The sequence below is a fragment of the Eptatretus burgeri genome, chromosome 9 (assembly GCF_056783735.1).
Source record: "Eptatretus burgeri isolate ZD-2024b chromosome 9, Ebu_testis_v1, whole genome shotgun sequence".
NCBI lineage: Eukaryota > Metazoa > Chordata > Myxini > Myxiniformes > Myxinidae > Eptatretus > Eptatretus burgeri.
This window is the reverse complement of record NC_140969.1, coordinates 51,889,105-51,904,222: the sequence shown is the minus strand read 5'-3', so window position 1 is coordinate 51,904,222 and position 15,118 is coordinate 51,889,105. Positions and strand designations below refer to the sequence as shown.

Below are 15,118 nucleotides of genomic sequence, written 5' to 3'. Positions count from 1 at the left end.
TTATATTATATTATATTATATTATATTATATTATAACCGCACTAGAAATCGAAGTGTCAACATCACCGTCATGCCGAATAAAAAAAAAAAACACATGGAGTCTGGAATACTGACGCTAAACATTACCTCGACGTGTTTCGACTTATGAGTAACTTACAAGTAACGTGTGTCGACGTGTGTCAACGATCGCGTAACGTGCCTACAACTTATGGCCAGCGTATGCGGAACGTGCGAGTCATACGCTGGCATACGTCGAAAAATTTTGAGCATGTTAAAATTTCTCGACGAGCTCGGCGTAGTACGACGTATGCCAGCGTGCTTCAGCGTGCTTCAGCGTGCTCTTAACGTATACAAAACTTACCCATCACGTATTCGACGTGTGCCAGCGTTTTAGACAAATTTTTCATACGTCGTCGGCATACGCTGGCTAAATCGTCAAGGTGTGACAGCGGCTTTAGCAGTGATATTCATGTCTCTGCTGGCTGTGACCCAGAGGTCAATAAACATCTGGGTCAGACCTGCATAGTCATGGATTCCCTGGATCATGGGGTGTATTGCTGCCCGTACCTGTGTGGGAGGACGAAAGTTTGAATATTTAAGTCCTTGGTCGTTCCAGTCTTGCCCCATGAATCTGAGACTTGGATGCTGACTAAGCATCTGAGATGGCAACTTAATTCCTTTGGTACCAGGCATCTTCGGAGAATCCTTGGCTATCACTGATCAGGCATCATGTCCAACAAACAGTTGCTGAGAGAGTCTCAGGTGAGATTTGTTACTTGTATAGTCCATGAGCATCAGCTGCGGCTGTATGGATGGAAATGTGGCTCATTATCCTGACGCAGATCCTGCTCACCAGATTGTCTCAGCAAGGGAACCTCGTGAGTGGAGGAGGCCAATGGACCGGCCATGTGCCTCATGGTTGCAGCAGTTTAATCAGCATCTCAAGGAGATGGGGATGGGCCAGACATCTGCCTGGTGGATGGTCAGACAGTGGCCCCTGGAGTACCAGTGGAAAGTAGCAGTGATGCGCTGCTCCCATACCTGACCTGACCTGGCACACCCAGTGCGCCCCTCAATCCCTTACCCTTCCATCAAAAGTGATCAATTTTTCCATATGTATTGAGGTGTATGTAACTGAAGATGTGGTCTCAGAATGTGGGATCACCCAATATTCCTCAGACCACTGCTGATATTGATCGCAGCACTCAACATGGAACTGATTTGTAGCATTCAGTTTGTTTCCATGGTGGATACTTTATGATTAATGAATTACCATAATAATTTGTCATTGGAGATGCTTCTTTTCTCCAAACATCCATGAACCAAGAAGTGGAATGGTATCCCAAGTATCAGATAAGCCAGTCCCAATATCAGGTCAGGTCAGGTATGGGAGCATGTGCCAGAACAGCGCGTCGCTGCGTCCACTTTCCGCCGGTACTCCAGGGGCCTCCGTCTGGCCATCCCCCAGGCAGATGCCAGGCCCATCCCCATCTCCTTGAGATGATGGTCAACCTGCTGCAACCATGAGGCACGTGGTCGGCCCACTGGCCTCCTCCACTCATGAGACTCCCTCGCTGAGAGAATCTGGTGAGCAGGATCAGCGTCAGGAAAACGAGCCACATGTCCATACAGCCGCAACTGACGCTCACGGACTATGCAGGTAACAAATCTCATCCGAGTCTCTCTCAGCAACCGCTCGTTGGACACAAAATCCGACCAGCGATAGCCAATGATTCTCCGAAGAGACCTGGTACCAAAGGAATTAAGTCTCCATCTCAGATCCTTGGTCAGAGTCCAAGTCTCGCACCCATAGAGCAGACTGGAAGTACCAAGGACCTGAAGACTCGGACTTTCGTCCTCCCGCACAGGTACCGGCAGTGCCACACCCCATGATCCAGTGAATCCATGACTCCCCAGGCCCGACCCAGACGTCTATTGACATCTGACTCGCAGCCAGCAGAGACATGAATATCACTGCCAAGGTAAGTGAATCTCTCCACGACCTCAACATCCTCAACACAAACAGACACAGACAGGACAGCAGCATCCAATATGTCACCGAAAGCCTGGATCTTCGTTTTGACCCAAGAAACCCGTAATCCCAACGGCTCCGACTCCTCATTCAGCACCTCGAGGGCCCCCAAGAGGATGTCTAAAGTCTCCGCAAAGATGACTGCATCATCTGCAAAATCAAGGTCCGAGATCTTGACATTGCCAAACGATGCACCACAACTTGATCTCTCCGACATCCTCCCTAAAATCCAGTCCATACAAGTGCTGAAAAGTGTGGGGGCAAGTACACATCCCTGACGAACTCCAGTAACAACTGGAAATAAGTCAGAGGTGGTACCTCCACACTTCACAGCACTCTCAGTACCAGAGTAGAGTTCAGACATCAGATCGATCAGTTTTGGTGGCACCCCACGAAGACCAAGAATCCTCCACAGGACATCCCGATTCACTGAATTGAACGCTTTACAGAGATCAACATAGGCTGCAAGCAGCCCCTGCCGAAACTCTCGCCTGCGTTCGGTGAGGACACGAAGTGCAAGGATACGGTCAATCGTTGACCTCTTTGGTGTAAAGCCTGACTGCTCTGGACGCTGGTGCTCAAGCAGATGGTGGCGAACCCTATCAAGAATTATCCGAGCAAAGACCTTGCCCGGCACTGAGAGCAGCGTCACCCCTCGGTAGTTGTTGCAGTCTTGGCGATCACCCTTCCCTTTCCAGAGAGGGACAACAAGGCCCCTCTTCCAGTCAGTTGGGATGATGCCTGTGTTCCAGGCAGAGCACAAAACTGCATGCAACGACACGAGTGCAGCATTTCCACCAGCCAGGAGAAGTTCAGCATAGATGCCACAGATCCCTGAAGCTTTGCCCCGTTTCAACTGGTTCACCGCAGCCCGTGTTTCCACAAGCGAAGGTGGACCACAGTTGATTCGAGGGTCAGCAACAGGGATTGTAACACCCTTGACGTCCAACTCGACAGCTGGGGGATCAGCCTGGTACAACCGCTCAAAGTAACTGACCCAGCGGGCCTTCACTTCAGACTCCTCTGTCAAGAGCCTACCACTCTCTGCTCGAACTGAAGTGCTCCGAGGGATGGGCTTGGATGAACGTAATGCGCGAATTCCCCTGTAAGCGGGACGAGAATCACCTGTCCACAGGTGATGCTCTACCCCCTCACAGATTCCTCGCACATAGGCCTCCTTGTCCACCCTCAGTGCACGTACAGTTTTACGCCTCAGCTCCCTGAACAGCTCAGCTCTGCCATTCAGCCTGGCCCTGCGACTCTGGTCAATGGTATCCAGTGTCCCTTGAGAGACAAAATTCTTCTTTGCCCTGCGGTGAGCTCCAAGGCATCCACCGGCAACATCAAGGACGGTGGTCTTGAAAGCGCTCCACAACTCTTCAGGACCCCCCAAAGCACCCAGACCCCCCAAGTGTCCACTCAGCCTGTTCGCAAACTCCTCAGCTACTCTCTCATCCCTGAGCTTGGCAACATCAAGCCTAGGCTGGGATGGTACCATTCTCCAGGATTTAAGGTGCAGCTTTAGAGTTGCTACAACAAGCCTGTGGTCAAGTATTGAGGAACTGAGCACTCCGGTAGACCCTGCAGTTCTGGATCATCCTCCAATGACCGTCAATGAGGATATGGTCAATCTCCTTTGCCACACCGCCAGCGTTGGAATACCAAGTCCAGCGATGAGCTTGTGGGCGCTGAAACCATGAACCAGCCACCCTAAGTCCATGACTTCTTGCAAAGTCAAGGAACTTAGTGCTATTCTGGTTCATAGTTCCTGACCCATGGGGACCAACACACACCTCATAACCATCCCTATCAGTTCCAGTCAATGCATTGAAATCCCCCAAGACTAGAAGTGTATCTCGTCTGGGGCACTGATCAACCACAGGCTCGAGTGTGGCGTAGAATGCATCCTTCACGGTGAGATCACTCGCCTCAGTCGGAGCATAAACAGAGACCAGGGAAATGACACCTAAGGAGTGACGAATCCTTAATCTCATAATACGCTCGTTGACCGGTGTTACCTCAATTATCATTGTGGTCAGCTTATTGGACACAGCTACAGCAACTCCTTGGGTATGGTAACCATCAGAGCCACCAGACCAATAGTAGGTGTAACCACCCACCATTATCTCGCCGCAATCCGGTCTCCGAACCTCAGAGAGAGCTGCAATCCCGATGTCCAAACGCTTGAGCTCAGATGATAACAGAGACAGGTGATCATCCTCTCTTAGGGATAGGACATTCCAGGCACCCACCCGAAGGGACCGCCTCAGGTTAACCCAAGGAGACCGCCGTCTGGTGGACGACACCTCAAAACCACTCCGACACACTCTCCCGCAATCTGACCCAGGGATGTGACCCCGTGGTTTCCCTCCTATCATCAAAGATTGGGGGTCCCGAAGGCTTTGCCCCAATCCCCTCATCCGGTGAGCTGCCCTGCGAAGGGAAGCTGCGCAGGAGGTACTCCCACGGAGTGGGTTTTCAGATTTTTTTGAGTTTTTGCGTTTTGCGGAATGAAGGGTTTTACGGTGGCCGGAGTGCAAATCCTGCCACCAACCTCCTAATAAGAAGTAACCCAACTGCAGGAGGACGTCCGCAGACACAGTTGGGCACTAGATATGGATGGCCGTTGGCTCACAAGGAGCTCCTCCGCCCTTTGACAGGTTTTGTTTTTAATCCTGCTGGGTGTCCATATCCAAACACCCCCCTCACCAGAAAACCTGGTGGGGGAGACGGTTTAGTCGCCGACAACCCGACCATGGAACAGGTTAGTACAGATTTACATGGTACCTGTAGCAGGTCACAGATCGAACCTGACCCAATATCATTCTGCTTGAATTTGACACAGTCTGTTTTCAAGACTCAAGAAAATGCTTTTTGAGTGTGGGAAATTCTCCAGTGTATACAATAGGCATTAAATGTGTTGGAGAAGAAAGCTTTGCTATGAGTGATTTACATAGTCCAGATGATGATGGCAAATGTTCAGCTGATGGAAAAACCATAATTTGGATCAATGGTCACTTCCAGGTAAAACCTTGTATAATATGTTAGAGATATTGATTTGCTTTGATCATGATGTCATTTGTTTCATTATATGCAATGTCTGCTTTTCATTTAATTGGATTTTTTACGATGAGACAATAATTAAAACAAGAAAGATGTCATGATACTTGTGAAATGCATTACACAAATTTGACCTTAAAAATCATTGGTGGTTGAATTCAATGACCAAATATGAAAGTCCTCTCCAAATTTCAAGTCAATCAGATGAAAATTGACAATTTTAGAAATTTGGCCTATGTCGACTTTTTGGCATAGGTTGACCTTTTGACCTATGTTGACCTCAAAAACACTTGTTCATTGAATTCAATGACGAAATATAAATCATCTTCAAATTTCAAGTCAATCGGATGAAAATTGAGGACTTCAGAAATCTCATCTAAGTTGATGACCTTTGGCCTGTGTGGACCTTTGGCCAACATTGAACTCATAAATAATTGCTGGTTGAATTCAATGACCAAATATGAAACTCCTCTTCAAATTTCAAGTCAATCGGATGAAAATCAACAATTTTAGAAATTTAGCCTGTGTTGAACTTTTGGCCAATGTTGACCTTTTGACCTTTTGACCTCAAAAACAATAGGCATTTGCTTATGATGAACTCTAACATGTGGTGAAGTTTCCTAAAGATTGGTTTTACCTGCAGGTGTGGCATCACAATTACCTGCAGGTGTGGCTTCAACTCGGCAACTGGGAGGTCCTAAATGTGGTGGTGGTGGGGGTGTATCAGTATGTGGTGCCCACAGCACAACAACAAAGTCCCATCTTGAGGAAAATCCCAAACTCCCCATCCATCTTGCCCCACAGCAACACAACAGCTCCCTTCGCTGCACAACCCGCTGAAGGGGGTCACCCAAATGGCACCCATTGGTCTTCCATGGTCGCCAAGGGTCCTCCGCCCTGTGGCCGGCCTATCCTCCCATCCTCCCAGTGGGTTTCCCATTCCGAGTCACTTGCTGGGCTACTGCGGGCAGAGCATGGCAGAGCTCCACATTCCTCACTCTCCTTGAGAGCCAGATCCACCTGTGGACACGCACCACTTATCTACCGACAAACCTTACACGCAATGATCCCTCCCCGGCTGTCACTCATTTCTTCATGCATCTGTAGTACACACTAATAGTGCTGTGAACCGTGATCACTTACCAAAGCTGAGGTGGATACTGAGTCCTAGGAGGACTTCGTTACATTTCCTCAAACCTACAAATGGAGATAATAACCAACAACAAATACCACACACACACACACACACACACACACACACACAAACCAAAAAGTCCCAAAGAGTGATCACACCCATGTGCAGAAAGAATATTTTAATAAATTGTGATACTAAGAATTATCAATCATATCAATTAGTGGTGGTGTGCTGCAAAGCACAATTGCTATCCAACACAACTCTATGGCAGCTGTGATATTGTCAGGTCATGTCATTCACTGCCAGGATACATGTGGTGTATTATTGCAGTGGAAATTGAAGAAATACAGGACAATTTGGAATCGGCCAATCCATCCATCCATCGGGACCATATTCTGTACATCAGTGCTGCAAAAGCAGTCTCCTCGGCTATTGGGCACAATCATGGACAGGCCACCACTCGAACATGACTCAATCATCCTAGTCAGCTGGTACTCATTTTGCCAAACTCAGAAGGATGACAGGTTGAGTCAAACCCACCTGGTATTAATTCAACAGTCAAGCATGATTTGAACTCAGGACCTAGGGATTCCAACCCTAGCAGCCTAACCATTAAGCCAACACCTGGTGCAATCAGCAAATCCTTTTGATGAAATTTCGAGGTCTGCCTCCTGAAGGCTCCGAAAGAATTGCATTGACAGGCAGTCAAAGGATATGATGCATTTTAGAAACGTCTTACACTCTCTGTTAGTTCAGCAATGTCATCAGACCTTTGCGAGTGTTTGCGTAATAAGACAGTTTCACCTCACCCCCCCCCCCCCGACTCCCCAACGCTGTTGCATCTCTGCATAATACATACCTATATACATACATACATACATACATACATACATACATACATACATACATACTGTACATACGTACAAATCCATAGAATGGCCAAACTTTAGCATGACAAAACCGATCGTAAGATTTTAAAAATTCAACATTAAAAACTGAATTTCCAAACACAAATTAATCAAACTACTCATATGCTCTTGTGGTTCAAGGTTTCAACTCTGCTGGAATCAAATCTGACATTTAAATTATTGCAGTGATATTAGGGGGTGGGCTACATTGTGGAGCTGCACAACCCTATAAATTGTAAGGTATGTTACGTGGACGTTGTGGTTCAAGACTTAATTTGTCATCTGTTTAGTCTCCTACTTTACGAAGAAAATAGTTCTAAGTTATCCAATATTAATCCCACCATGATCATTAAAAAAAGCAAAATATCTGTGTTTCTGGACGATAATGTGACGCCATGCACTGAAAACGCAGATAAATAGGTAATATTGGACAATCAACAAGCTCAAGATGCTGAATAAAGAGACTTTTATTTGTTTCAGAAATGTCAAATCTATTCATTTGAAACATCATTGTCATTAGTCATCATTTATGGAGGACTTGTTCCCATTAAATACGGCTGTTATCTGAAATCAGGTGAACATAAATGAATCCATTGCAGAAAAAAGCTTTTTGGACGAATATCATGGGCACCAACGCCTGTGTGAGTAATGTAATTAAACACATTATATCAACGTGGAGACAGAACAAGCATGGTGGACAGAATTCCCTTTACCTATCTACATTCCTTTGTTTTTATGATAAAATAACATGAATTAGAATCCACATTCCAGCAGCAGTGTTAAATATACTGAAGATCACAATTATCAAAAAGCTCAACTGTGCCAGACACATCAACACAGAGCGCTTACAGAGAGTTCAGAGGTTGCATAGTCACAGATTTCTAACCTGACTATAAACTGTCACCCTGGTACATCACAGGGAAGGCATTGCATCAATGAACAGACTTTAAGCTGCGGTCCAATCTTTCGGGATTTGTTGTTGGACATTAATTATGCCGCAGTGTTTCACAAGAGGAGGCCATTGTGTGCCAGCATCCTTGCCAAATTCGAAGTTCCTGCTCTCCCCAGCCATATAACTCATACCGGCCAGGGGACATTCAAGTATTGGCCCCGCCGGCACTCCCAGTGCACCAATGAACTGGTAACCTACTGATATATACAATAATATGATCATATATGATGGTTCTGCCATCGTTTTTCAATGTACTTGACCAGTTCAGCCAACCAAGAAAACAAGCAAGCAAACAATGCAAATACACACACACACACACACACACACACACACACACACACACACACACACACACACACACACACACACACACACACACACACACACACACACACACACACCATCGTGGTGATGAGAGCAGTACCTGGAGCTGGGGACTCTATGGTGATCGACTCAATTTTTGACTCTTCAAGAGATTTCCACCATCTGAGACTGAGGATCTATGTCATCTGAGCTCGGCCTGAGAGTCGACTGAAGAAGATGAAGAAGAAGAAGATGAAGAAGAAGAAGAAGATGAAGAAGAAGAAGAAGATGAAGAAGAAGAAGAAGATGAAGAAGAAGATGAAGAAGAAGAAGAAGATGAAGAAGAAGAAGAAGATGAAGAAGAAGAAGAAGATGAAGAAGAAGATGAAGAAGAAGATGAAGAAGAAGATGAAGAAGAAGATGAAGAAGAAGAAGAAGATGAAGAAGATGAAGAAGATGAAGAAGATGAAGAAGATGAAGAAGATGAAGAAGATGAAGAAGAAGAAGAAGATGAAGAAGATGAAGAAGATGAAGAAGATGAAGAAGATGAAGAAGAAGAAGAAGAAGATGAAGAAGAAGAAGAAGAAGAAGAAGATGAAGAAGAAGAAGAAGAAGAAGATGAAGAAGAAGAAGAAGATGAAGAAGAAGAAGATGAAGAAGATGAAGAAGATGAAGAAGATGAAGAAGAAGATGAAGAAGATGAAGAACATGAAGAAGAAGAAAAAAAAGAAGAAGAAGAAGAAGAAGAAGAAGAAGATGAAGAAGAAGAAGAAGAAGAAGAAGAAGAAGAAGAAGAAGAAGAAGATGAAGAAGAAGAAGAAGATGAAGAAGAAGAAGAAGATGAAGAAGAAGAAGAAGATGAAGAAGAAGAAGAAGATGAAGAAGAAGAAGAAGAAGAAGAAGAAGATGAAGAAGAAGAAGAAGAAGAAGAAGAAGATGAAGAAGAAGAAGAAGATGAAGAAGAAGAAGAAGAAGAAGAAGAAGAAGAAGATGAAGAAGAAGAAGATGAAGATGAAGAAGAAGAAGAAGAAGAAGAAGAAGAAGAGATATCCAAGGTGCAGTACAGGAGTGTGACGAAATATTCATATGAATGGGAGCAACAGCATTTGGGAAACTTACTTGCATCCAGAACAGAGTGACACAAAACCCCAAGGTTCTTCACTTGATCGATCAAAACCAGCAGGCAGGTGAAGTCCAAACTTGAGTTTACCATTTTCATGCCACCTGAGCTTATTTCATGATGCTATCAAATCAAACTTAATATGTAGTCTTCACAAGCTACTCCAAAGTGATAAAGCTAAAAAATGCAGATAAAATGTGAATAAGATTAGATTAACTGAGAAAATAAGATGATTCTCAGTTCCATAAGTATTCCAACCCTTTGCCTAATTAACCCTAAATCACTTCAGGAGCAAATCATTTGTTCGAACGGTTACAAAATAAGTGCAGTAGGTTTCACCTGTGTGTAATCAGTGGTTTAACTTAAAAATTAAGCTTCCCCACTTATCTTAGGAGTTTCAAGGTGCAACTCACTTGGTCAACCAACAAGGCAAACTTGAAAACCAAGGATCTTTCCAAAGAAGTCAGACATAAAGTTGTGGAGAAGCACCGTTCAGGAGAGGGTTATAAGAAGATTTCACAGTCACTCATTATCCCTTTGAGTACGGTGAAATCCATCATGAAGAAATGGAAGACGCATCATGCCACCCAGCCTCAAACCAGATCAGGCCACCAATCTACACTCAGCAGCCGGGCAAGTAGGAAACTAGTTCGGGATGTTACTGTAAACCCAACAATGACTTTGAAAGATCTGCAAGGCGCTCTGTCTGAGATAGGAGTCAGTGTTCATCAATCAACAATATCCCATTCCCTTCACAAAACTGGCCTCGACAGACAGGTGTCAAGAAAGAAGAAGAATACTCTTACAAGTCCAATGAAAAAGACAGATGTAAAAGCTCATATGGAGTTTGCGAAAAAGCATCGTAATTATACTGCAGGCATGTGGAGAAATGTTTTGTGGTTATATGAGACAAAAATTGAACTTTTGGATCTAAATTCAAAGCGTTACATCAGGTGCAAGTGTAACGCTGCACATCACCGAGTCAACACCATCCCTACTGTCAAGCATGGTGGTGGAAGCATCATGTTATGGGGCTGATTTCCATCAGGAGGGACTGGTAAATTTGTAAGAATAGAAGGGATTGTGCAAAGTACAGGAAAATCCTTGATGAAAACCTGTTTTCAGTCAGCCATGAATCTGAATCCGGGCGATTCACATATCAACAGGAAAATGATCCTAAGCACAAAGTTAAAGCCACACTAGAGAGCAATTTTCACATGTAGAATGGGTAAATATTTCACCATCTCACTATGAAAAGATGGTGGAGACCTGCCCAAAAAGACTCACTGAAGTCATTGCTGTAAAAGTTGTTTCCACCAAGTACTGATCAGATGAATGAGACAGGACTTTATACATTAGAAAGGAGACAATTATGAGAGTATCTGATTGAGATGTTTAAAATAATGAAGGGTAGAGACAAAATAAATTCAGAAGAGCTTTTCAGCAGAATAGCCAGTGATAGGACCAGGGGTCATAGCCTGAAGGTAAAGAAGAGGAGAGTCGGACTGTGTTAAGGCAGGGGGTCTTTCAGTCAGAGAGTAATTAATGCATGGAATCATCTCCCAAGAAAGGTAGTGGCAGCAAACAGAGTAAATAGGTTTAAATTGGAATTAGATAGGTACCTAGAAAGATTGGAGATCGAGGGGTACAGGAATATTGGCAAGACTTGGAGGCAGCTTGTGTATGGATGGGTGATAGTATCTGGTTATAGTGTAGTCGAGTAGTATAGGCATGAGAGGCTGAATGGCTTCCTCCTCCATGAAAGTTTCTTCTTGTTATTTTTTGTTGTTATAGAGGAGACCCACCAGATTTGTTGCAGGACAACTTGGAATGGTCCCAAATGCTGCCTATAAGCAGCAACACCCATATCACATCAAATAATAATAATAAAATAATAACACTAATAATACTTATAATATAACACTATCAATGAAATCTATGTATTGTTACTCACAATGTGCCTCCTCAATTAGAGGTAACTTGAGAAAAGCTGGAATCTTCTTTAAGTAGATCACGGTCAGCGTCACCTCATCACCTGCATTACGCAGTACTTGGACCTGTGAGAGAAGGAAAACAATGGAGACATGAAGGATCTGGGCGAACACACCCCTATGAGTTTCTAAAGGGGGGCGAGAATGAGTTGTTTGACAGTACAGAATGACAATAAAGAAAACACAAACCAAAAGACTCAAACACAAATAACCAATTAAAGTCTGTGGAAGAGAACAATAGCTTCTGGTGCAAAGCCGGTCACAAAAGGCCATCACAGGTACATGCTGTTGCAAGTGAATTGCAATAGCTTGCATCTCCCAGGAAGTGTGTGTAAGGGTTACATTAAATGTGCATTGACGTGCTGAGTTGCTAATAACATCATTCTTGTGTTTGAACTGGCTGCTTCTGATGTTTAGTGGGAAAATATACTGCTTTCCTGTGTTGAGTCTTAATAATAATAATAATAATAATCTTTATCTATCCATTTATTCATTTAAATAATACATTAAAGTGAACTTAAATAAGGCAGGCTACTGGGTTATTATATTTTTTTTATTTTTACAGGATCTTAGGCTTGTAGTGGAGCTGCCATACACACACACACACACATCTCAACACATGGGCATACAGACGAATACATGAGACACGATACAAGACAGTTAGATGAGACAAACACAGCCAACGAGCTTGGGATAAGTGCCGTCACTTCCCAGGGCATTGAGTACCAGTGACACCACAACAGTGGCACAGATTTTCTGACCACAATTAGCGGTGCATTTCCGAAGGAGGAATTTCCTCCTCCCCATGGATGCCAACATATAGGGATTGTGTGATTGTTAACTTCCCATGTAGATCAGGTAGTCGTGGGAAGTCAAAAATGGTCAGGTGGTTGCTGGAGGTCAAAGTCCGATTGAGCTTAACACTTAAATAAATCAGCCGTGACAAATGTTTCAGTTGGGAGGCATTTAGTTCCTGGGAAGCATTAGCATGACATTGGTGGAACACACTCGAAATTGCTTTCGACACATTTGTCAGCAGGTGTCTTTTGCAACAGTTACATACTAATTCAGCCAAGTTTGAGTTGCGTGTTTTGCATGAGAGAAGGGCCATGATTGAGTTCCACAGCAGATGATGTGTGCATTAAACTTGTGTGCTCTTGTAACTTGCAAATTATCGTTGTGCAAGTTGAAAAGAGGTTTGGCAAGTTCAGAACCTTGTGGTAAACCATGATGCTGAGATCTCCACGAGTTGGTTAAAGCACCCAAATGTATTCTAAAATGATTGTTTTGAAGGAGGTACTTCATGAAGTTGACAGCACAATGTGGCAAGCTGCTTTAACAACTTCATCAGTGGACTGTGTATCAGATGTCTGAACCTGCTGAAGCAATGCGGCATATTCTGAGTTTAGGCATGAAGAGTACACAGGCCGGTAATTGAGTTACATGGTTGCGCTTTTGGCATTGAACAAGCCATCACAGAGACTGTTTTAAACTTTCTCAATTGAAATGCAATGAAGTGAGATATCTGCAATGCTGTGTTGTCGGTTTTCACAGGAGGTGTTTCAGTTTGTCAGGCAGAAGTTCCACAAGGGCTTTTGAAATCTTTTAAATCGCTGGAAGTTGGAAACCAATGTGGATTAGTGACAGTCAGTTTGGGCTTCATTTGGGAAGTCAGCTTGCCAGCTGAGGATATCTGTCTACTCATCTAACCCAAGAAAATAATCATGCATCCATCTGGCAGAGAAAAATGTGTCATTTTGCCTGGGATTTTGGACAAGAAGGAGATCATGTTTAGATGCCGAGTCAAGCAGTTGCTCCCCATTGAGATTTGGTTCGGCGTTGCCCAAATCCGCATTCTGGCTGTTGAAGTCATTAACATTCTCGCTATAATATACAACTTGGCTTTTCTTTTTAACTCAGGAGGACTTGCAGAATATGGTAGACTTCAAATGTATGTTGTCAGTGATGCTACTTTGGGTGTACATCATACATTCATGTTTGGCAAAGTGCAGCACATCAGCTTGTAATCATTGATATTGAAAAATTGGCCTTCCTCCACTTCAATATTATATTTTGGAAGGGAATGACATCAAAGTGATTCTGACTTGCAAGAGCAACAATAATGCTACATTTGGCAGCCAAGAGGCCTTTGGCATTGAGCTGAAGGATTTGGAGTGATGGACCGTGAACTTCTTGAAAGCCAAAGAACAGTGAGGAGACGAGATTGACATTGGCCAGGCAAATATAATTCAAATTTGCATTCAGAAATATGAATATAGAATAATCAATTTGAATAATGACCATATACAGTGCATTGAAATTGGAATATATAACTATAATATGGTCCTTCAGTGACTTCTGTCATATATTTTATCCCTTCAATGACCCTCTTAATGGGAAACTGAGAACAATTGGCTCTTTGAAGTGTGACGTCACATGCATAACCTCACAGCCGTTTCTTCCATTTATAAGTACTCGTGGACCCGTTGGTCCGATGGACCAAATTTTCATTGACTTCACAGCCTTGTTGCATACCCGCTTGCTGTACTGCTTGAACATGAGCCTGCCTTTCACGAAGTACAGATGTGCTTGGAGCCAGAGCAGGGATTATATGTCCGTTATTATTATTGCCATACGATACTACTATTGTTATTATTGTAAATATTATTCGTCTTAATTAATATATGATTTGTTGTAATGTTATCATTGTTTTTGTTATATATTTTGTAATTAGAATGCCATGCCGTGGTAGAAGGATATATTAAACTGCTTCATATACCTTAACATGGTGTACGTTTAAAACATGGGAATTCTAATAGATTTTTTTTGTCGTATAGTCGAGTCTTAAAGGCTCTTCAGGATTTACAGTCTTCGGGGCCTTTCGGAATTTTGGGTCCTCAGGGACTTTTGGGTCCTCGGGACTCCTCAGGGACTCGGACATTCTAAAACTTTTGGGACCTTTGGGTGTTCGGGAACTTTTGGGACTTTTGGGGTCTTCAGGGTCTTGGTGGTCTTAAAAGTTCTTCAAAGTTCGAAAGGATCTCAGCGGTCTAAAGGGTTAAAAGGTACATTCCAGTCGTGCGTAAATATTGAATAGACATACGTAATTAAGAGATAAAAATATGACACACACACACACACACACACACACACACACACACACACACACACACACACACATCATCCATTTATAGTAGATTTTCCCTGTTGTACAAGTACAAGACAAATGCTATCCAATAATACGTTGTTACGGAAGCTTTGCAAGGTTATAAGAGGTATACAAAGAGAAACACCACGCACACACACACACACACACACACACACACACACACACACACACACACACACACACACACACACACACACACACACACACACACACACACACACACACACACACGACTCAACTGTAAATCAAAAGATTCTGGGTCATCATTGAGCTCTCTTTATTACCCTCTCATGTCAATCACTTTATAATTGTGTATTAAAGCAGTGCTGACTCAGGGATAAGCATTTGTTGCAGAATGTGATGCAATCAGAACAATAATAATAACATGACTATGCAATTAATATCTGGGTTGTGTCAATAATTGCTCGTTTCAGTTTGCACAGATGTT

The 15,118-nt window shown here is 43.5% G+C and overlaps 1 protein-coding gene and 1 long non-coding RNA gene across 4 annotated transcripts in view; one reads left to right on the top strand and one right to left on the bottom strand.

Annotated features, from left to right (window-relative positions):
• Positions 1–15,118, bottom strand: part of LOC147020122 (gamma-2-syntrophin-like) — a 458,024-nt gene that overhangs the window by 99,170 nt on the left and 343,736 nt on the right. For all 3 annotated transcript variants that reach the window (XM_085895151.1, XM_085895152.1, XM_085895153.1), the window contains one exon: positions 11,465–11,567. In XM_085895151.1, coding sequence (XP_085751277.1) covers positions 11,465–11,567 — 103 coding nt within the window. The remainder of the gene's footprint in view (positions 1–11,464; positions 11,568–15,118) is intronic.
• Positions 1–15,118, top strand: part of LOC147020124 (uncharacterized) — a 100,281-nt gene that overhangs the window by 59,592 nt on the left and 25,571 nt on the right. The window lies entirely within an intron of this gene.